This window comes from Ptychodera flava, chromosome 13, assembly GCF_041260155.1.
Source record: "Ptychodera flava strain L36383 chromosome 13, AS_Pfla_20210202, whole genome shotgun sequence".
In the NCBI taxonomy this organism is placed as follows: domain Eukaryota; kingdom Metazoa; phylum Hemichordata; class Enteropneusta; family Ptychoderidae; genus Ptychodera; species Ptychodera flava.
In genome coordinates this window covers 4643284-4667324 of record NC_091940.1, presented here as the reverse complement: position 1 = coordinate 4667324, position 24041 = coordinate 4643284, and the positions used below count along the sequence as shown (strand labels likewise).

General features: G+C 42.1%; 1 protein-coding gene across 1 annotated transcript in view; it reads right to left on the bottom strand.

Moving 5' to 3' along the window:
- LOC139147171 (uncharacterized) overlaps positions 1-19033 on the bottom strand; it is a 41141-nt gene extending 22108 nt beyond the window's left edge. The window contains exons 1-4 of the mRNA XM_070718089.1: positions 18438-19033; positions 17735-17821; positions 11153-11254; positions 10909-11016 (exon numbers count right to left, since the gene is read on the bottom strand). Of these exons, the coding sequence (XP_070574190.1) occupies positions 10909-11016; positions 11153-11254; positions 17735-17821; positions 18438-18560 (420 nt within the window). The 5' untranslated portion in view covers positions 18561-19033. The remainder of the gene's footprint in view (positions 1-10908; positions 11017-11152; positions 11255-17734; positions 17822-18437) is intronic.
- Between the last annotated feature and the right edge of the window lie 5008 nt (positions 19034-24041).

The following is a 24041-nucleotide window of genomic DNA, read 5'->3' as shown; positions in this document are numbered from 1 at the left end:
GTAAGTAAGTTGGTTAGTGGCACAGGCCCCGCCAACTTCCCTGAATGAAAGTTGGCAAGTAAGTTGGCAAGTTGGCAGAGGCCCCCGCCAACTTCCACCCATGAAAGTTGGCAAGTAAGTAAGTTGGCAAGTTGGCAGAGGCCCCCGCCAACTTCCACCCATGAAAGTTGTCAAGTAAGTTGGCAAGTTGGCAGAGGCCCCCGCCAACTTCCACCCATGAAAGTTGGCAAGTAAGTAAGTTGGCATAGGCCCCCGCCAACTTCCACCCATGAAAGATGGCAAGTAAGTTAGCAAGTTGGCAGAGCCGCCACCAACTTCCACCCATTAAAGTTGGCAAGTAAGTAAGTTGGCAAGTTGGCAGAGGCCCCTGCCAACTTCCTGTATGAAAGTTGGCAACTAAGTTGGCAAGTTGGCAGAGGCCCCCGCCAACTTCCACCCATGAAAGTTGGCAAGTAAGTAAGTTGGCAAGTTGGCACAGGCCCCCGCCAACTTCCACCAATTAAAGTTGGCAAGTAAGTTAGCAAGTTGGGAGAGGCCCCCGCCAAGTTCCACCCATGAAAGTTGGCAAGTAAGTAAGTTGGCAAGTTGGCAGAGGCCCCCATCAAATTCCCTGTCCGAAAGTTGGCAAGTAAGTTGGCAAGTTGGCACAGGCCTCCGCCAACTTCCACCCATGAAAGTTGGCAAGTAAGTAAGTTGGCAAGTTGGCAGAGGCCCCCGCCAACTTCCACCCATGAAAGTTGTCAAGTAAGTTGGCAAGTTGGCAGAGGCCCCCGCCAACTTCCACCCATGAAAGTTGGCAAGTAAGTAAGTTGGCAAAGGCCCCCGCCAACTTCCACCCATGAAAGATGGCAAGTAAGTTAGCAAGTTGGCAGAGCCGCCGCCAACTTCCACCCATTAAAGTTGGCAAGTAAGTAAGTTGGCAAGTTGGCAGAGGCCCCTGCCAACTTCCACCCATGAAAGTTGGCAAGTAAGTAAGTTGGTAAGTTGGCACAGGCCCCCCGCCAACTTCCACCCATGAAAGTTGGCAAGTAAGTAAGTTGGCAAGTTGGCACAGGCCCCGCCAACTTCCCTGAATGAAAGTTGGCAAGTAAGTTGGCAAGTTGGCAAAGGCCCCCGCCAACTTCCACCCATGAAAGTTGGCAAGTAAGTAAGTTGGCAAGTTGGCAGAGGCCCCCGCCAACTTCCACCCATGAAAGTTGTCAAGTAAGTTGGCAAGTTGGCAGAGGCCCCCGCCAACTTCCACCCATGAAAGTTGGCAAGTAAGTAAGTTGGCACAGGCCCCCGCCAACTTCCACCCATGAAAGATGGCAAGTAAGTTAGCAAGTTGGCAGAGGCCCCCGCCAACTTCCACCCATTAAAGTTGGCAAGTAAGTAAGTTGGCAAGTTGGCAGAGGCCCCTGCCAACTTCCCTGTATGAAAGTTGGCAAGTAAGTTGGCAAGTTGGCAGAGGCCCCCGCCAACTTCCACCCATGAAAGTTGGCAAGTAAGTAAGTTGGCAAGTTGGCACAGGCCCCCGCCAACTTCCACCCATTAAAGTTGGCAAGTAAGTTAGCAAGTTGGGAGAGGCCCCCGCCAAGTTCTACCCATGATAATTGGCAAGTAAGTAAGTTGGCAAGTTGGCAGAGGCCCCCGTCAACTTCTCTGTCCGAAAGTTGGCAAGTAAGTTGGCAAGTTGGCACAGGCCTCCGCCAACTTCCACCCATGAAAGTTGGCAAGTAAGTAAGTTGGCAAGTTGGCAGAGGTCCCCGCCAACTTAGACCCATGAAAGTTTGCAAGTAAGTAAGTTGGTTAGTTGGCACAGGCCCCGCCAACTTCCCTGAATGAAAGTTGGCAAGTAAGTTGGCAAGTTGGCAGAGGCCCCCGCCAACTTCCACCCATGAAAGTTGGCAAGTAAGTAAGTTGGCAAGTTGCAGAGGCCCCTGCCAACTTCCACCCATGAAAGTTGGCAAGTAAGTTGGCAAGTTGGCAGAGGCCCCGCCAACTTCCACCCATGAAAGTTGGCAAGTAAGTAAGTTGGCACAGGCCCCCGCCAACTTCCACCCATGAAAGATGGCAAGTAAGTTAGCAAGTTGGCAGAGCCGCCGCCAACTTCCACCCATTAAAGTTGGCAAGTAAGTAAGTTGGCAAGTTGGCAGAGGCCCCTGCCAACTTCCCTGTATGAAAGTTGGCAAGTAAGTTGGCAAGTTGGCAGAGGCCCCCGCCAACTTCGGCCCATGAAAGTTGGCAAGTAAGTAAGTTGGCAAGTTGGCAGAGGCCCCCGCCAACTTCCCTGTATGAAAGTTGGCAAGTAAGTAAGTTGGCAAGTTGGCAGAGGCCCCCGCCAACTTCCCTGGATGAAAGATGTCAAGTAAGTTGGCAAGTTGGCAGAGGCCCCTGCCAACTTCCACCCATGAAAGTTCGCAAGTAAGTTGGCAAGTTGGCACAGGCCTCCGCCAACTTACACCCATGAAAGTTGGCAAGTAAGTAAGTTGGCAAGTTGGCAGAGGCCCCCGCCAACTTCCACCCATGAAAGTTGGCAAGTAAGTTAGCAAGTTGGCAGAGGCCCCCGCCAACTTCCACCCATGAAAGTTGGCAAGTAAGTAAGTTGGCAAGTTGGCACAGGCCCCCGCCAACTTCCACCCATGAAAGTTGGCAAGTAAGTTGGCAAGTTGGCAGAGGCCCCTGCCAACTTCCACCCATTAAAGTTGGCAAGTAAGTAAGTTGGCAAGTTGGCAGAGGCCCCCGCCAACTTCCCTGTATGAAATTTGGCAAGTAAGTTGGCAAGTTGGCACAGGCCCCCGCCAACTTCCACCCATGAAAGTTGGCAAGTAAGTAAGTTGGCAAGTTGGCAGAGGCCCCCGCCAACTTCCACCCATGAAAGTTGTCAAGTAAGTTGGCAAGTTGGCAGAGGCCCCCGCCAACTTCCACCCATGAAAGTTGGCAAGTAAGTAAGTTGGCAGAGGCCCCCGCCAACTTCCACCCATGAAAGATGGCAAGTAAGTTAGCAAGTTGGCAGAGCCGCCACCAACTCCACCCATTAAAGTTGGCAAGTAAGTAAGTTGGCAAGTTGGCAGAGGCCCCTGCCAACTTCCCTGTATGAAAGTTGGCAAGTAAGTTGGCAAGTTGGCAGAGGCCCCCGCCAACTTCCACCCATGAAAGTTGGCAAGTAAGTAAGTTGGCAAGTTGGCACAGGCCCCCGCCAACTTCCACCAATTAAAGTTGGCAAGTAAGTTAGCAAGTTGGGAGAGGCCCCCGCCAAGTTCCACCCATGAAAGTTGGCAAGTAGTAAGTTGGCAAGTTGGCAGAGGCCCCCATCAAATTCCCTGTCCGAAAGTTGGCAAGTAAGTTGGCAAGTTGGCACAGGCCTCCGCCAACTTCCACCCATGAAAGTTGGCAAGTAAGTAAGTTGGCAAGTTGGCAGAGGCCCCCGCCAACTTCCACCCATGAAAGTTGTCAAGTAAGTTGGCAAGTTGGCAGAGGCCCCGCCAACTTCCACCCATGAAAGTTGGCAAGTAAGTAAGTTGGCACAGGCCCCCGCCAACTTCCACCATGAAAGATGGCAAGTAAGTTAGCAAGTTGGCAGAGCCGCCGCCAACTTCCACCCATTAAAGTTGGCAAGTAAGTAAGTTGGCAAGTTGGCAGAGGCCCCTGCCAACTTCCCTGTATGAAAGTTGGCAAGTAAGTTGGCAAGTTGGCAGAGGCCCCCGCCAACTTCCACCCATGAAAGTTGGCAAGTAAGTAAGTTGGCAAGTTGGCACAGGCCCCCGCCAACTTCCACCAATTAAAGTTGGCAAGTAAGTTAGCAAGTTGGGAGAGGCCCCCGCCAAGTTCTACCCATGAAAATTGGCAAGTAAGTAAGTGGCAAGTTGGCAGAGGCCCCCGTCAACTTCTCTGTCCGAAAGTTGGCAAGTAAGTTGGCAAGTTGGCACAGGCCTCCGCCAACTTCCACCCATGAAAGTTGGCAAGTAAGTAAGTTGGCAAGTTGGCAGAGGTCCCCGCCAACTTAGACCCATGAAAGTTTGCAAGTAAGTAAGTTGGTAAGTTGGCACAGGCCCCCGCCAAGTTCCACCCATGAAAGTTGGCAAGTAAGTAAGTTGGCAAGTTGGCACAGGCCCCGCCAACTTCCCTGAATGAAAGTTGTCAAGTAAGTTGGCAAGTTGGCAAAGGCCCTGCCAACTTCCACCCATGAAAGTTGGCAAGTAAGTAAGTTGGCAAGTTGGCACAGGCCCCTGCCAACTTCCACCCATTAAAGTTGGCAAGTAAGTAAGTTGGCAAGTTGGCAGAGGCCCCCGCCAACTTCCCTGAATGAAAGTTGTCAAGTAAGTTGGCAAGTTGGCACAGGCCCCCGCCAACTTCCACCCATGAAAGTTCGCAAGTAAGTTGGCAAGTTGGCACAGGCCTCCGCCAACTTACACCCATGAAAGTTGGCAAGTAAGTAAGTTGGCAAGTTGGCAGAGGCCCCCGCCAACTTCCACCCATGAAAGTTGGCAAGTAAGTTGGCAAGTTGGCAGAGGCCCCCGCCAACTTCCACCCATGAAAGTTGGCAAGTAAGTAAGTTGGCAAGTTGGCACAGGCCCCCGCCAACTTCCACCCATGAAAATTGGCAAGTAAGTTGGCAAGTTGCAGAGGCCCCAGCCAACTTCATCCCATTAAAGTTGGCAAGTAAGTAAGTTGGCAAGTTGGCAGAGGCCCCCGCCAACTTCCCTGTATGAAATTTGGCAAGTAAGTTTGTAAGTTGGCAGAGGCCCCCGCCAACTTCCACCCATGAAAGTTGGCAAGTAAGTAAGTTGGCAAGTTGGCAGAGGCCCCCGCCAACTTCCACCCATGAAAGTTGTCAAGTAAGTTGGCAAGTTGGCAGAGGCCCCCGCCAACTTCCACCCATGAAAGTTGGCAAGTAAGTAAGTTGGCATAGGCCCCCGCCAACTTCCACCCATGAAAGATGGCAAGTAAGTTAGCAAGTTGGCAGAGCCGCCACCAACTTCCACCCATTAAAGTTGGCAAGTAAGTAAGTTGGCAAGTTGGCAGAGGCCCCTGCCAACTTCCCTGTATGAAAGTTGGCAAGTAAGTTGGCAAGTTGGCAGAGGCCCCCCCAACTTCCACCCATGAAAGTTGGCAAGTAAGTAAGTTGGCAAGTTGGCACAGGCCCCCGCCAACTTCCACCAATTAAAGTTGGCAAGTAAGTTAGCAAGTTGGGAGAGGCCCCCGCCAAGTTCCACCCATGAAAGTTGGCAAGTAAGTAAGTTGGCAAGTTGGCAGAGGCCCCCATCAAATTCCCTGTCCGAAAGTTGGCAAGTAAGTTGGCAAGTTGGCACAGGCCTCCGCCAACTTCCACCCATGAAAGTTGGCAAGTAAGTAAGTTGGCAAGTTGGCAGAGGCCCCCGCCAACTTCCCCGTATGAAAGTTGGCAAGTAAGTTGGCAAGTTGGCAGAGGCCCCCGCCAACTTCCACCCATGAAAGTTGGCAAGTTGGCACAGGCCCCCGCCAACTTCCACCCATGAAAGATGGCAAGTAAGTTAGCAAGTTGGCAGAGCCGCCGCCAACTTCCACCCATTAAAGTTGGCAAGTAAGTAAGTTGGCAAGTTGGCAGAGGCCCCTGCCAACTTCCCGTATGAAAGTTGGCAAGTAAGTTGGCAAGTTGGCAGAGGCCCCCGCCAACTTCCACCCATGAAAGTTGGCAAGTAAGTAAGTTGGCAAGTTGGCACAGGCCCCCGCCAACTTCCACCAATTAAAGTTGGCAAGTAAGTTAGCAAGTTGGGAGAGGCCCCCGCCAAGTTCTACCCATGAAAATTGGCAAGTAAGTAAGTTGGCAAGTTGGCAGAGGCCCCCGTCAACTTCTCTGTCCGAAAGTTGGCAAGTAAGTTGGCAAGTTGGCACAGGCCTCCGCCAACTTCCACCCATGAAAGTTGGCAAGTAAGTAAGTTGGCAAGTTGGCAGAGGTCCCCGCCAACTTAGACCCATGAAAGTTGCAAGTAAGTAAGTTGGTTAGTTGGCACAGGCCCCGCCAACTTCCCTGAATGAAAGTTGGCAAGTAAGTTGGCAAGTTGGCAGAGGCCCCCGCCAACTTCCACCCATGAAAGTTGGCAAGTAAGTAAGTTGGCAAGTTGGCAGAGGCCCCTGCCAACTTCCACCCATGAAAGTTGGCAAGTAAGTTGGCAAGTTGGCAGAGGCCCCCGCCAACTTCCACCCATGAAAGTTGGCAAGTAAGTAAGTTGGCACAGGCCCCCGCCAACTTCCACCCATGAAAGATGGCAAGTAAGTTAACAAGTTGGCAGAGCCGCCGCCAACTTCCACCCATTAAAGTTGGCAAGTAAGTAAGTTGGCAAGTTGGCAGAGGCCCCTGCCAACTTCCCTGTATGAAAGTTGGCAAGTAAGTTGGCAAGTTGGCAGAGGCCCCCGCCAACTTCCGCCCATGAAAGTTGGCAAGTAAGTAAGTTGGCAAGTTGGCAGAGGCCCCTGCCAACTTCCACCCATTAAAGTTGGCAAGTAAGTAAGTTGGGAAGTTGGCAGAGGCCCCCGCCAACTTCCTGAATGAAAGATGTCAAGTAAGTTGGCAAGTTGGCAGAGGCCCCTGCCAACTTCCACCCATGAAAGTTCGCAAGTAAGTTGGCAAGTTGGCACAGGCCTCCGCCAACTTACACCCATGAAAGTTGGCAAGTAAGTAAGTTGGCAAGTTGGCAGAGACCCCCGCCACTTCCACCCATTAAAGTTGGCAAGTAAGTTAGCAAGTTGGCAGAGGCCCCCGCCAACTTCCACCCATGAAAGTTGGCAAGTAAGTAAGTTGGCAAGTTGGCACAGGCCCCCGCCAACTTCCACCCATGAAAATTGGCAAGTAAGTTGGCAAGTTGGCAGAGGCCCCAGCCAACTTCATCCCATTAAAGTTGGCAAGTAAGTAAGTTGGCAAGTTGGCAGAGGCCCCCGCCAACTTCCCTGTATGAAATTTGGCAAGTAAGTTTGTAAGTTGGCAGAGGCCCCCGCCAACTTCCACCCATGAAAGTTGGCAAGTAAGTAAGTTGGCAAGTTGGCACAGGCCCCCGCCAACTTCCACCCATGAAAATTGGCAAGTAAGTTGGCAAGTTGGCAGAGGCCCCAGCCAACTTCATCCCATTAAAGTTGGCAAGTAAGTAAGTTGGCAAGTTGGCAAGTAAGTAAGTTGGCAAGTTGGCGGGGGCCTGTGCCACTTAGACTCATGAAAGTTGGCAAGTAAGTAAGTTGGCAAGCTGTCAGGGGGCCTCACCAACTTTCAAGTTGTCAAGTAAGTTGCCAAGAGGGCAGAGGCCCGTGTCATCTATTATTGTCTTCTCATTTACATATTTTTCGTGTAACCCCATGTTCGTGTCGGCTACATAGACTATCTGCCCATTCAAAGTCTCGGTCCAAGGTCAGCTACTACCAACAATCATGACGACCGTGGACTCTTCGTTGATCTAACATCTCGGCCACCTAATTCTGATGCACTGACTGTAATCGGAGACAACTTTCATTCATCGTTTTTTCTCCATGTCTGTGATTTTACCTTGCCTTGTTCTCGATATCGCGACGGTACCGAAACCCTCTAGTATGTTTGTCAACTGTACCTTTCAAGCACCCGTTTACGTCAAGTTCTGTCGTTCGCCGAAATAAAATAGCTCTTCTCAAGGAGCCATCGAAAATTAAATTTATAGACACAGTTATTATTGAAATATAAACATTTGAATAACAATGTTGAACTCTGTTGATATCGTTTGCAATGAATGCTGTACTACTAGCGACATAATAATGATCGTATTGATCAGCTGATACCATGGCATGCAGCTCGCTGATCATGCTGATGTCGATGCATGAACATTCCGTTTTCTTCATCTCTGGCATTTCACCGTGTCGATTTTTTGAATGGCATGATATTTAAAGGTGATGTTTCAAGTTTGATATAGACGGTAGGGATGCAGTTACTTTTCATTTCCCTCGAAAATACATCGTTTTCAATTCAAAATGAACCGTGAAAGTGCTGGTCATTTTTTGTGCTGAACGTGCGTGTTCAGTGCAGTGCACTGTGCAGTGTGTACAGAGTCAGGGCCGATCATGCTGGACGACGCTCACTGGCTTCAAACTCAGTTAAAATTTCCTTTTTTATTCGTTTCCACAACTACAAATTCACTGGCATTGCCAAAACTATAAAATAATAGCAATAATGCACCCCCTCCCGGCTCATAATGGACTCAAGCAAACTTTGCACTCCATAATGTACTCGGCTTCGCCTCGTACATTATGTCGTGCAAAGTTTGCTTTCGTCCATTATGAGCCGGGAGGGGGTGCATTATTGCTTAAACAACACACTCAAGGAGTGCGGTAAGGCAAAAATTACAAAACTCAGCAAACACTGGATGAAGCTGCTGCTGGGGGAGGAACTAAAGTACAAGAAATAAATTTGGCAAGAGGTAGTTTATCTTTGTGAGTAAAGATATATATGAACTTTTCTCTGTCATTCAAATCAAGAAAGCCTGGATTATACAAACTTGTGGATGAAAATAGACCATCTCGATACGTTCTGTATTTTGGACATTCTATAACAAAGTGAAATTCATCCTCAACTAAAGACTTACAAAACTTGCAGAATCTTTCATTTGCAGGAACTTTAGGAGTTGACCTTCTACCCAGTTCTATTTGTAGGTTGTGATCCGAAATTCTTAGTTTTGTCAGCCACCTCCTATAGGTAAAAGATCTTATATCTAGCAAGTAACTTTCAAATTCAAATTTTGTCTTAAAAAGTCTGTAAGTTCGGAGCTTATTCCTCTGCATTCCACACTTCCTTTTATCATTATGAATGTTTTTCAGCCATGTTTGTTCATAAGTTTCACATAAACTATCATATACATTATTAACTGTGGAATTAATATTGCAAACACAAGACCATATATCGCTCCCACTGTGAGAGTTCAATATGCTTTGTATATAATTATACCAATCTGAATTCAACCTGGATGTATAAGCAGATCTCAATAAGATGTCATCTGATAAAACCAATCGATGCCAGTATTTGAGCATGTGTTTTATCACCATAAAGTGTATTGGATATCTACCCAGCTCTCCAACAACACCATCAGACGGTGCATATTTAGAGACTCCTAGGATAAATCTATAATAAGAAATACTAACATCATTGAGAAAGTTACACTTGTCATTAATTTCATGTCCCCATATTTCACAGCCATATGTGATAATAGGAACAATTAAACTATCAAAGAGTGATAATGCAACTTTACAGAAAGTGAACCATTTTGAAGGCCCTTACGAAGGCTGAAAAGAGCTTTCATTGCCTTCAATTAAGATTGTGAAAATTACCTTTGAATTTACCATTTGGGGTAATGACAAAACCAAGGTAACAGTACTCTTTCACTAAGTCAAGAGTCACTCCATTGTAAGTGAGTGTAACTCCTTTTACAAGATGATACTTTGTTGAACACAATAACTTTCGTTTTCTTTATGTTAATAGTTAATTTCCATTCACGACAAAAACTATGAAGTTTATCTAAGCAGCTTTGTAAGCCTGTTTCAGATCCTGAAATCAATAAAAGATCATCAGCATACATTAGACAATTGAAAAGGAGTTTACCAAGTTTGATAGGACAGTCCTCACTGGAACCAAATGTACTGGGAAGATCATTTATAAAAATATTGAACACAGTTGGACTTAAATTACACCCTTGCTTAACTCCTAAATTGGAGTCAAATTCTTCAGTAAAGCAATTGTTACTTTTCACACAATACTTAATGTTGTCGTACATGGACTTAATTAAGCTATAAAAATTACCATTAATGCCATATTTCTGTAATTTCCAAAGTAAACCTGTACACCAAACCTTGTCAAATGCTTTCTGAAAATCTACAAAACAACAATATAGGTACCTACGACTGGGACTATAGCTTGACTGAGAAAATTTCGCATAGACATGCTGATCAATAGCTGAACGCAAAACTAAAAGATTATCTGCAGTTCTCCTCTTGACGTCATTTGTTTACCAGTAGAATTCTAGAACGCGCAGAGCAACGTTCGTAGGCCTCCTAGTACATGACCAACAGGCTCATAACCTACAATAAATTGACATCACGCTTTTCTTACACCTCGATTTCAGCCTGGATCACAGGCACACATGTACATACACAGGGTTTCACTAGAATTTAGAAATATAAGCCAATGTCACCGGCGCGGATCCACTGTCGCCACGCGCCACTACGATCTGAGCGAGCAGACGTTTTCCTAAGCTCGCGCTGGCTTTGTTTACGAATGGAACGTTTGCGGATAACAACGCGCGTAGTAACCAGAATTGAGTTAGTTCAGAAATGCACGCGATTGCCCATATTTGGGCACCGGGCCGGGGCGTGATACGTAAAAAAAATGCACGGATCTGAAGGCGCTTCCTCTCATAGGTTTACACGGTCACGTGAATGTAGGTATATGATAACATTCTTTGAATGATGGGGTTACATGATTATATGTACTCATTCACCACAGAACCTATTTGAGCTGATTCTTTTCAGATTCATCATCTTTATGTTATCCAACTACTTGAATGACGTGTCTCTCTGAGATAGGTGATTACAACAACTCCAGAAAATCAATATATTCGTCATTTGCGATAAATATAACGTCTTAAATTCATAAGCTACAATTAAAACATGGAATTCATACTTTTGGGATGGACTGTTAGATCTTGGAGAGGTGTGATCCAAAAATAGACTGAGTGTAAATCGTTAAAATTTTCTTTCGTTTCTTTCGCAAACAAAAGTTTCCCTGACTTGAAAATTGAAACCGTAGAATATAAAAATGTACTCCAGAAACACAATTTTCAAAAATTATCAGATGTCGAAAGCAAAAACAATCCTGTAACCTCACATAGGCCATCCCGTAATCTTTGATGGTTTAACCCTGAGTACCAGTGAGAGTTAACTTACCTTGTTTGTCTGGTTAGTGTGTATCGCACATGATTCGTTGAACACAGGCGGCCAACCAGTGACGTCATTGACTAAAATGGATAGACTGACAGGGTAGCTACCGTTGACCTAAAGGTATACATTGGGGATAAATGAAACTCATTAACAGACTTTAATAAAACCAGTGAATTAATAAAAGCCATGGAATGGCCATGCAGGAATACCTTCAGCGTCATGTTATGTGTTTGGATAAAATATTACTTACCACATCTACTGATATCAGAAGACAGTACATTTTCGTAATGTCGTAGTCGAGCAGTTTTGCCACAGATATCACGCCATTCGAACTGACAGCAAATCGTTCATTCTGGAGGAAGATGTTGAAGATAGAAAAGAAGTCTTCAAAACAATCATAAAGGTGTAGGCCCCTTACAGACGAACACCTTTTGTTACAGATTTACCTCGTGTCACTGTACTAAATTCAACGCTACATAGTTAATGCACAAGGGCAAAATGGAAGATTTTCGTATTTTAACGGGAACATGAAGACTTACTGATTTCTAATAGATCTGAATGTGTGCTCTTTGATTAAATTAGTATTAACCATTTATACAAGCATGATCTCCAAGAGAAAGGAAAACTTAAGAAAAGGAAAAAACACAAGACAACAACATAAGCGCAAACACTGATTACGACAACAACAAAAACGACAACATATTATTATTATTATTATTATTGTACTTGGGCCTCAGCCCAAGTACATTTGTTTTCATTCCGTGGGAAAAAACTCTGTAAGGTATAACCATTTCTGGCTGAGACCAGGGAGGGCAAAATGTCTTGGCTTCATCTTTCTTGGCATAATAAATGGCGTAATGATGTTAACTGAATGGAAGTGCTGCTCTCAGCCAGTCTTGAATAAGTGAGATGTGAATATTAATGCTTCTCTATCTGAGTTTTTGCCACAAAATCTTCTGAATATAATCAAAATGTGCATCGAAATGCAACAATTAATGCACCCTCCGTTTCCTAGGCGATGGCACGACCCTTGCTACACCCACTGGACGAGCCAAAGTGGGAGGGGTAATTTCAGTTTGGTCGAACAAGAGGGCTCGAGACCAGAATTTAACATTTAAACTTGAAACATGTTTAATCACTGACAAGATATGGACCAGTGTTAATCAAAGCAAAAAAGTAAAAAAGAAAGGTTTTATCCCGGACACAATGAAAAACATTACGACTGGAAACTGTACCCCCAGTTGAGAATAGTAATGCCCACAGCGATGGAGAACACTTATCCTTGAGCTGAGAAACCAGACCATCATTTCGAAATAGAGCTGCAGATTCGAGAAGCTCGTTCAAAATAGCTAGGTACACCCCATAAAAGGGTGGTTTCGAGTTTTGAGGGCAAATTTCGCCTCCTTCATATAGAAATCGTACGTTTGTTTTTCCGGAGAACACACCATTTGACACAAAATTTGCATGTAAAGGGGTCGCCAGTAAGCACGTGGTCAAATCTGGCATAAGAAACAATATGAAATGTTGGGTAAAGCCAGTCCAAAATAACTGATTTGAACTTTTGTGTTTTGTAATTTATACCACTGCAGTAACATTACCTTTTTTGGACAACATCACACAATGTAATACGTTTTGAAACTGAATACTCCGACGTATTCTGTGTCTCCTTTGCTAAAAAATACGGTATGCCGATTACCATGTAAGGAGATGATGACGTCAAGACAGATTTGTAGTGTGTTTGGTCCTGGATGGTGCACGAAGTTTTGTCAAGGTAGCTTGTGTATTTATTTCCTAAATGGGAGAGATTAGGGTCGATCTAAACGAAGGCCGAAGAATGTTATGATACTCTAAGCGAGCTGAACTCTAACGCGAATGGTTGGATAATATGGAGGATGTCAAGAATGATCTCGTCTCATTAAGATTATTTGGCGGTCAGTATTGAATTTCAACTGCGTCACAAGTTTGCGAAATGAGTATTCTGTCGAACGGTCAACGAACGATATTTTAGAAATCTGGAGACATGGCACATCGCATTTTTATTTTAGTATTTTATATTTTACAAAAGATTTAAGAAGCAATGATTTTGTCGAAAATTCTGAAAAAAATATAGGAAGATTTGATCGCGAACACATTTTCACTTGGGGTCAACTAGCCCTGCGTACGATGCTGTGTGTTCCGCTACAGCTAATCGCCCCGCTCACCACAGCCCTGCAAAGACCGTGACCCGTACGTAGGGTCGGTGACTTCAAATCCATTTTGGGACTTGACGTAAAAAGCCAAATTACTGCCGAAATTCAGCGTTCTTGGGCCCAAGTCGTATCCCAGCCTACCTCAGCTACTCGATCGCTTCCAAAAATGACAGTCTTTTATTCACTTCTCGTAAATAACCGTCGATGTCGGCAACTCTCTCGCTAGCCCTGCGTACGATGCTGTGTGTTAGCTGTAGCACATAGCATCGTACGCAGGGCTAGGGTCAACATGGGGTCGCAGCCATGTTGCCTCAAAACTTATTTCTGTCTGCACTCTGAACTCAAAAATGTCGGATATGAACCTGAAAAATCTATGCAATTTTGTCAAACTTCGGCGAAATTTCAGCCTATGTGACAACAACGTGACAGCTCGCCTTCTCCGGGAAGTCAAGTATACAGCTGCCCATACACAGTTGCCAGGTTTATGAGATTGTTTTCAAGCGACGGCGGCAGACCGTACGGGGCTCTGGATATGAACCTACCGCCGGTGTAGCTGTGCAGTGTAATAACTGTTGCGTTGTTTTTAGTGCCCACGGACGAAGTCCTGGGGGAGTTATAGGTTTGGTCATGTCAGTCCGTCCGTCCGTCCGTTCACGCAGATATCTCAGACATGCCCTGGTCAATTTCTTTCAAACTTTGCACAAGAATAGTACCCGACCCCATACAGATGCACGTCGATTTGTTTCACAATGCGATCGAATTTGGCCGTGTTAGAGGACTTTTTAGTTTACACCTCCATAGACTCCCATGTATAAGGCAGTTCTCCATAGACTCCCATGTATAAGGCCAAGAAAAATAAAAATTTAGTTTCTCATCGAATTCATATTGCCTAAAGGATGCAGTGACACAGTTTTTTGTCCCCACGGATAAAGTCCAGGGGGCTTATAGATTGGTCATATCCGTCCGTGAGTCCATCAGTGAGTCAATCGGTTCACGCAGATATCTCAGACCTTTTGACAAAATATCATGTGACCTTGGTGACCTTTGACCTCAAATATACATTATTGTCCATAACTCAGTAACACAAGTGCTAAACCTTTCATATTTGGTGTGATGGGACACCTTATGACGCCACATATTGTACCTCATTAATTATGCACATATCTAATTTTTAGGGAGCCAATAGAGCTAGAGGTCTGATTTTTGGTATATAGGGATATGTTTTGTGTGACAAAACGTCACGTGACCTCAATGACCTTTGACCTCAAATATACATATTTGTCCACAACTCAGTAACCACAAGTGCTACATCCTTCATATTTGGTATGATAAGACACCTTATGACACCACATATTGTACCTCATAATTATGCGCATATCTAATTTTGAGCGAGCCAATAGAGCTAGAGGTCTGATTTTTGGTGTATAGGAATAACTTAGCAATACAATTATTTTGACAAAATGTCACGTGACCTCAATGACCTTTGACCTCAAATATATATATTTGTCCACAACTCAGTAACCACAAGTGCTACACCCTTCATATTTGGTATGATGGGACACCTTATGACACCACATATTGTACCTCATTAATTATGCGCATATCTAATTCTGAGCAAGCCAATAGAGCTGGATGTCCGATTTTTGGTATATAGGGATAACTATAGGGTAGAAATCTAAATATGCCCATCTAAATATTAGACATCTACCATCGAGAACAAAAGAAATTTGCTGTAATTGAATATTTAAGGAGTTTAAGCAATTTCCACTATAAATAAAGAACCCCTGCCTCAAACTCCACAAAAGTTGCTTGACATATTTTGCCGTTGTCATGCCATTGCTTCGTTTAATAACCAGTTAATCAAATGCCTAATTGACAGGAGGAAATTCAAGACCATATTTGAATAGTAGTATATGTTGTCCTCAAAATTACTCTATCACGGCCCAAGTACTCATTGCCTTCAGCAATACTGCCTTGTTATTATTATTATTATTATTATTATTATTATTATTATTATATAATTCTTTATTTAACTATTATTATTATCAAGCAATCAGAAAGCTATAATATGACTGTATTGTGACCTTGTAAGGCCAAAATAAAAAATATGTGCTGTTCCGATTACCCGACCTACCCCAATTTTATCCCCCCGACCCTAGACTTTTTAGAGCTTCGTAAACCCGGAAGTAAAAATAATGATATGAAAAAACGTGAAACGCATGAAATCACAGCTAGTTAGTTTTCAATCGGGTTCGAACCCACAACATACGGCATCAGTCGCCTAGCATGAAACTAATTTTAGTTCGATTTTGATACTTTTTGATCTACTTCAATAAAATGTTGTTGAAACAATACCACGCGTAAATTTCCGTACGCTGATTTTGCATATGAAAGCCTATCAGCCAGTTGAGAGTTACGTTCACAAAAGTTCGTTGCCCTAGCCTGATAAGGTTTCTGTGTCACATAATCTCTGCACGATCGAGAAAAGGAGACAAACTGAAGGTTTTATGCATTATATGAATGTCCATAGCATTGAAAATAATTCTGATAGCAAAATTGACACGAAACATTGGACTTAATATTGGACTTTACTGGTACAGAAACGTGCTCTGTGAACAAGCATTGAAGCAAGCTGTGGTGTCAATGGGCACATGGGCCCGGTTTTTGAATTCAGTGAACAGACACTGACTCATTTTTAGAGCAAATAAACCCTAAAATTAACTGTCGGTGACAACCAACCTTTCTGTTTGTTATTTTCCCCATTCTAAAATGACTGAAAAAAGCAACTGGAACAAATCTGACATCGGGAAAAACTCAACTCCGCATTCAAATCAAAACAAGGGATCTGACCCTCTAAGTTGTTCGTTTTAGCTCTACTGAGTCTGCGCACAAAACTACAAGACCAGCTAGGTCAATACAAAAACACAGCTCACTGGTTTGCAAAGGACAATGTTGATCCAAACTTACAGTAGTGAGGGATGATATACGCACAGTAAAAACGTGACAAACAAGCACATTATATTTTTCAGAAGCTACGAAACATTCTTTTATAACTACAATAGATTTTTTTCTTGGCTTGTGTAGACAGTTCAGTAAAAAATGAAAAAATCCCTTGAAGGTACAATGGGAATGGCTGGCTGTTGTTAATTTTGATGTTTGAATGTACATTAAGCCCTATGAAAGCAAACTTACAGAATATGTGCAAAAAAACATACAGAATATTTAAGCATGAGGGAATATGCTACAATTTTTAGGGATATTAAAGCTTATGAATATTAATGAGCCGTCCGCCACTCTTGGAAGCCCTATACATTCACAACAGTGACACCCAAATTTGTTGACTTTGAAAAAATCTTATAGAGGATGGTGTTTGGAGCCAGCAGCTTGGATTGTGTAAGCAAGTGATTTATGGCTTGTAGTATGTATATCACAAGTGACATCACTGCAACATTAAAACTTACATAAGATGTCCTCAAATGTTTCAGTTAAATCCCCCCAAAATTTTATAATCCCCCTGAAAAATTCCAGGAGAGGGGGACCAATCCCCCTGGTATAGTATCCTAGATGAAACACTGCATTGATGACCGTAAATATTGTGTTGTGTCAGTTCTTACAAGTCAGACTTACCTGTGGATAAACAGTTCACTTTCCTGTCAAAGAATTGTAATTTAGCCATATCAATTTCCGTGGCAGTCTAATAAACCACAAATTTCAATTCTGCTGATGAATATTTTATTTTAATAAATTGGTATTCATTTGAGTGCGTTTCATGAGGAAATTGTTCACTGTTAGTTTGTTTGAACGCGTACAAAATGCACATTGAGAAATAAAAAAAAAATGAAAAAAAATTCCCTACCTACCTACCCTATTTTTGAAAACCATGTAATCGGAACAGCACAATTTTTTTTTTGGCCTAAGTGAAAGGTGCCATGAGATACAGTTTCATCTCTAAAGGTTTGCAACGTTTCGCTTCACACATAAATGATGGTTACGAGAGTTCATTCAACAATGTTCTTTTTATGTATCTTAGCTCGACCACTGCGAACCGTACGCTGTGGAAAAAATAAGTAGCCATTGAAAGTACGGTACCGCCATGCGACCTTGAGAAATATTAATCTTTTAGAAAAGAAAGTTATCATCTGTTTGATGCTGTGAATGGAACAGCAACGGAAACTGAAGGCATTACTGAGAAAAAGGTTGGCTATACTATATACTATATCCAACCCTGTTCTCAGTAATACCTGGCCCAAGTCTGTCGGTTTAGTAATGTCTTTTATGATTAAATGGTAGCGATATATGTCGCATTTTATTATGTTGGTGAGAGTGAACGGAGGAACAAGGCAAATGCAATAAAAACGCTGGTCTAGGTCAGGCATATTATTCTATGTATCGCCGAGTACGAAACAGATGTAACGAAAACCCTTCACCTATCTTTCGTAGTGTAATGACTTACTTCAAATACATTTTATTTGAACACTCTTATTTTGACAAAGGTCTTAAGTCAATGTGCGAAAGTTGGTCGCTGCGGAACTAGCGATATGAAGAATAAAATAGCTCTGGCCAGAATATGTTAGTGACGCATATTTTGTAAACCATGACTGTATGGCGTGTATATTTTACACGTATAATAAAATTAAACAAACCTCGTTCCCGTCTTCCAAGGTGACACGTCTTATGAGAGTGACGTCACCAATGGGTATTGTGAAGATCCGACTGCCCATCGCGATGTCCTATAGAGTGAACCAGAGACGCACCTTCAGGCGATTGTCTATTCTTCCAAAAAGTTTGTTCACTGTCTACGTTTACCTTCAGTTACGTCGATAGCCGAACCATAAAGTTTAGAGGGGGAGAAAAGCGTTGGCCGAACAATTGTCGCCAAACAAACTTTGTGATGGTTTCTTTCGGTCAACATTGTACTTTTCTATAGTTCGCAAAGTTCAAAGGTCACGAGTTGCTTACAGTGCACACGCAGTTACGGAAACCTCAAAGAAAATTTCTTAAAAACGACTGCTAAGAAGGTTCTAAAGTGGACAATTTGTACACAAGAAATTATCAAAATTAAATTTGTTGGGAAGTTGCGACTTTGCAAGGTAACTTGCTGTGTTGATATGATTATAATAAATCTTTTTAATATTGTGTAGATATATTTCTCGTAAGTACTAAGCGAAGAGTGGGATGCAAAATTATATTCAACAAAAAGGATCTAATATTTAGGATGATCCTTGAACAATTGGAGAATATAAGCAAATGCGATCTGTATACCTGTTCAGACAACTTAGATACAGTACCAGTCTAACAAGAATAAGTATCGGTTTTAATCACCGTAGTCAACAAAGTAATACTTACTTCGTTCAGAATCCGGGAGAAGCTGCTGTTTTTACAGCTGTGCTGAGACCGATCAGCTACAGAACGCGTGACGGCTGTGGTAAACAGAAGGATACATAACGTACACTTCACAGGAGTGTCCATGGAATACAGCTTGCCCGTGTCTTTCTGTGCTTCAACTAACGCGTTTCATTTTACAAGCAACTCTTTATCTTTGTTAAACTTATTCTGTCATATCTCTGATACATGGTTTCGCAATTTTCATTCTGGTGGCGGAATGATTTCTTACGAATTTCTGGGAACTACACGGACTAATACAAGTCGCGTGGACACGTTGTAGTTGATTAGAAATTGAAAGCATGACTTTCACGTGACCGATGACAAATAATGACGTTATCTGTTGTCTGCAGTCTAGGAACAGTAAGTTGCTGCGCCAGAAGCAGTAAACGAAAGGTGAAAATCTTTCACACGTTTCAAAAAAAACAGTTATAATGTCGGCGATATGGCTAGTGATGTTAAGCCATGTTCTCATGTTCCCTGTCAAACCCAGTCGGCGAGATGGAGGGTTGCCCGAAGTTAATCTGCCTGTAGACATGGTGTGCCCCGGTACCGGACAAGGCTTCGTGGGAGTAGCTTTTGTGATATATTTAGAAGTGGTCGCGTGGGCAGTATTTTACTGACTTTACCTGAGACAATTAGGTTGGTTACAGGCATGGTCATACGCAGGGTGCGGCACCAGTCAGACATTGTTTGTCGCAGTGCAGGCATGCGTTCGTCAATTGAGAATTTGTGTATGAGCCTTGGGAGAAATGGTTGCAGATAGAGAGCATTTTGTCAAGCAGAATAACCAACGTAAAAAGCGAAGTGCCTGGCCTTCTCCGCAATCCAACCAGTACACGAAAATCGAATGTACGATTTTACTGTCGACGAAAATGTCATAGGCCCTAATCACAAAAGCAATCCAACGATTATCAAATCTTCATTTACCGTAACCTCTTTTTTTCTACCATTTATACGCTATAGTCGACGCAATATCAATAGTTCACATCTGAATCTAGTGCCGACTACAATTCATTTGTATACAATACTTCAACAATATATTGTACGTTGTATACAAGACTTTGTCACGAGCTGTACGGTCATACTTTAGAGAGACGACGAGGAAAATGGGGACTTATTTTTTGTTTTCTTCCACAAAGTTATTTAAATGTCAAGAGTTAGAGCTGTAGTCCGGTTTAAAAACCAGTTTTCACATCTGCTTTCGTTTCGAAACAATCATAACATATCATTTCGTAAGCAGAAACGGATTTATTCATGACTTCTTAATGGTGATTTTTCGCCAAGACAGAACGTTAGAACAATTTTCAGGCCGTCGAGATTTTGTTTTCATTATTTCAGAACAGTGGTCGTAAGTGATAGAGCGGGCGATTCTGATACATTTTGACTGGATCACGTTCAATTCATTGTTTGCATTAACGATCCAATGTCATCCGATGGAACTTCCTTAAGTCGCAGAAATACGCTTGGAAAGTACAGCCATCTAAACTGGTCACGTGACAGTGTTCTATGGTCCTCTGGTGTTTCATTGGATTGTCATTCATAGCGTACGAAGTCGCTTACACACATTTCCTTACTGTACGATTTAGATACGAATTCAACCTGTCATTCTCATCAACTCTTGTCAGTCTTGTCATGAATAATAAGGCGTTATTTGAAGAAATGGCTAAGGATCAAACTGACACGTTCACTGTTTATACATGTAATCTAACCTCCAACTGAAAACCACGGTAGATCTGCCGTTTAATACCCTGAACCCCTATGTCTCCCTGAAAAATCCAATCTTAGTCTTTCCCCTTCACAGTTGCCGTTGATTCGCAGTGGTCCAATCAACCCCTCAACCAATCGTATGAACCTAACTCACCTATAACAAATACGATATTCTCTAATGACAACGATGCTTTATTTAACAATTTCATTACATTTAACTTCATTCTTCCTTTTGAAACCTGTTCCTAAAGTTGGAATTCGGATACGAGAATTTGACTTTACTATATTTAATTTAAATTACGCATGCATGAAAGCACGAAGTGATATCTCTTTTTTACGGCGACATTAGATCATCCCTCTGCCATTAATTCTCAAGGCAATGTTTGTTTCCTTGAAACTAATGAAATTCCCCTTATAGGTTTTCCACACAGTATTTCCTAAACTTTGTTAGTTTGCTTTACGGAATGAAGTTTAAGTAAATTTTGGACGTACAGAATTGGAGGTTTGCTTCAATAGGGAAAACCGTTTAAAATATGTCGAACCAGTGATTTATCGTTCATGTCAAAAGTGTATTCATATCAACTAAAAATCAAATGCATTGACGCATGCTCGATGGACTGAAATATCATAATTATAGGCCCACGGCTTGATTAAACTGAGCGTAAAATCTCAAAGTGTCCCTTTTGCATTGATAAAGCATAAGGATTTCTGTGGACTTGATTGGTAAATCTGGATCTGACATTTATCGTCGACGAGGATTTTCATTCGAATGTTCGGTCTCAGCGGTTTCAATTGCCATTTTGTTGTCTCACGGGAACTCAACTACGGCCGAAGGAAATTTGAGAGAATATCGTAGAAGATACATTCTGTAGATCCCGCGTGAACTCATAAAGACTACTAAGGGGTGGACCATTTGATATCCTGGGGGGTCTGGAAGATTTGAGAGGTTGCATTTTTTTTCGTCCCTGATCCACTGTTCAAATTTTTTTTCACTCTCTAAGCTTAATTACTGGCAACTTTTTTTTTTCTCGCACTCCTCATTTGGATACTTTTTCCCAACAACAAATGTACAGTCCTCTACTGTGTGCCGAGTAAAATGTTGCACATTAGATAATCAGTTGGAACACAATATTTGTACATATATTTAGGGAGGGGTTCCAACTTCCGAAAACAGGGTGACCCCCCCCCCTGCGCACGAGCGAGGGTAAAACAAAAGGCGGAATATAAATTTAATATATATATATATATATATATATATATATATATATATATATATATATATATATATATAAAACATTAAGTCATTCTGTGTTTTAATGCAATTGTTGTCATGTCAGTTGTAAGATAGGAACTTAAAAGTGTCAATTCTAAAGTTTCAAGGTAGTATTTTGAATGAGCTGTGAATGTATTTCACACGTTTTATGCATAACTAGACGTCCAGAACTGTTTTAAGAAAAAATTGTGAAATTTTAGTGCATGTTGCTTTCTAATACTGAATTCTCATAGAGAAAATAGAAAAGTCTCAGGAACTTGTCATGCTTTTCATATGAACTGAAGATTTCATAATGATTAGTACACTTTGCAAAACAGACTTTCAATTTATAGACATCAAGATATTTCTGACATATATCTCTGATATATTTAATATATATATATATATATTATATATATATATATTATATATATATATATATATATATATATATACATCTGCTATATGAAAGTCATGTAGCTGAAGGGCATGCTGAAAAGTATGTTTGATATTTTAAAGTAATGCGCCCGAATGGAGCGCATAAAAATGTTAAACGTACAGATATCTCTGATATATATATGTCTGATAAATTAAAGTTTCGGGCTTGGAGGGGCTCTGAAAAATATATCTTATTATTATTAAAGTTATGCGCCCAAAGGGTGCATTGAAAAATGCAACTGGATGAATTTGTGGCTCCCAAAATGTATTTGGCCAAAGAACTATTGTGTATTTGACACAGTCTTCAGTTTGCGCCCGAAGGGCGCCCTGTAACTAAAAAAATGTGTTCCAGAAAGTAACTTTTGATGGATTTTTTTCTTTCACCTTCGTGAGCCATCTTTTTCTCTAGGCCCCCTCTGGCTGAATTTTTTTCATTGACATTCGCTGGGAATATTTTTTTGAAAATCTTCCAGACCACCAAGGATATCAAATGGTCCACTCCTAAAATGTATCGGCTGTCGAGTAACACTTGAGCAAAATTGCAACTAACACCTATAACTATGTTATCCGGGTCGATTTGGTTCGTTCATTTACTTCACGGGTAAGTTGCTGCGTGGATAGAGAAACCACATGGTACATGCACGTAGTGTCGCGAATGTCTCTCTGGAGCATTCATTGAAATTTAAAGAATATCTTAACCAACACTCACGGGAACCAGCCTTCCAAAAGTTGTTATGCAATTCCGATTTTGTCGAATTTTAAGTCGATCTCAAAATAAAATGGAAATACTTGTAAGCTCCCACATCCGGCCATCTACTCATGGCACAAAATGAAAGTACGCTTTTGTTTGAGAATATTAGTGTTCTCAATGTGTAGCTGGTCATCTTTGCAAAGCGAGTAAAACTTTGAATATGTCGACACTATTATATATATATATATATATATATATATATATATATATATATATATATATATATATATATATATATATATATATAAACTTCTATGTCTCACACTAGTCTAGTACTTAGGCGTCTGTCTCGGTCAACGTCGTCTCGAGCGTCGCAACAGGTTCTGAACGGCTTCTACTTTAACACACTAAAATGCAGAGTATATCTATCTATCTATCTATCTATCTATCTATCTATCTATCTATCTACTATCTATCTATCTATCTATCTATCTATCTATCTATCTATATATATATATATATATATATATATATATATATATATATATATATATATATATATATATATATATATATATATATATATATATATACCGTCTGTGACCTGTCTCACGATCATGATTTGACGAACTTCACGTCCGACCATATGTGTGACAGGCTTGCATGTATCGCAGCGAGAGACGCCATTGTAAACCTGATGCAAACAACCAGGAAGGTGTAGGTCAATGAACCAAACACAAAAACTGAAGATCTGGTTTTGATATCATTTATCGAGTTGCTGTTGAGGGCTGATACTTAGAGCTTTTAACAGTTTCTATCTGCTGTCCAATATTTTGCGTTGGCTGGCGTAGTTATAGTATGTGACGAACAGTTTAATTGATCTGGGTGAAGTCATCAACACACAAAACCCAATATCTTGTTTTACAGAGGAACGGAAGACTGTGTGGGTTGAAAGATCAAAGGTCATAAATAACAGTACCCTCCTCCGGGTTGTTGTGTGGTTTGGCATTTCTCAATTTTGTCAACTCTATGATGTATAGAAAGATCATAGTGTTTCATAAAAATACACTGGACGCTTTTTTCACTCACTGTCAGATGACCAGTCAAAGTGAAAAACACCGATTGCATAGAATGGGAAGACGACAAGTAAAGCCAAACAACAACCACAGTCGTTATTTTTTATGACTCTTCGTCATTCGTAAACTGTTGACCTCGGGCTGTCATCTCTGTATGAATCACCAAAATGTGCTATGGAAATTCTCGTCCAGTGCTGACTTTTCCGGTGTATGCCACACCTAATAACATGATTTATATCTGCATATATGTAACAAATGTTTACTTTTCCATAAAAACTGTCAATGTAAAGGTAAAGAACGTTGGCAGAATTGAACTCATTGGAAATCCCGTTTTGATTCTATGTATGAGTAAATATATATGTATATATATATAACTACTTTCATTTTCGGTCCAAGGAGGT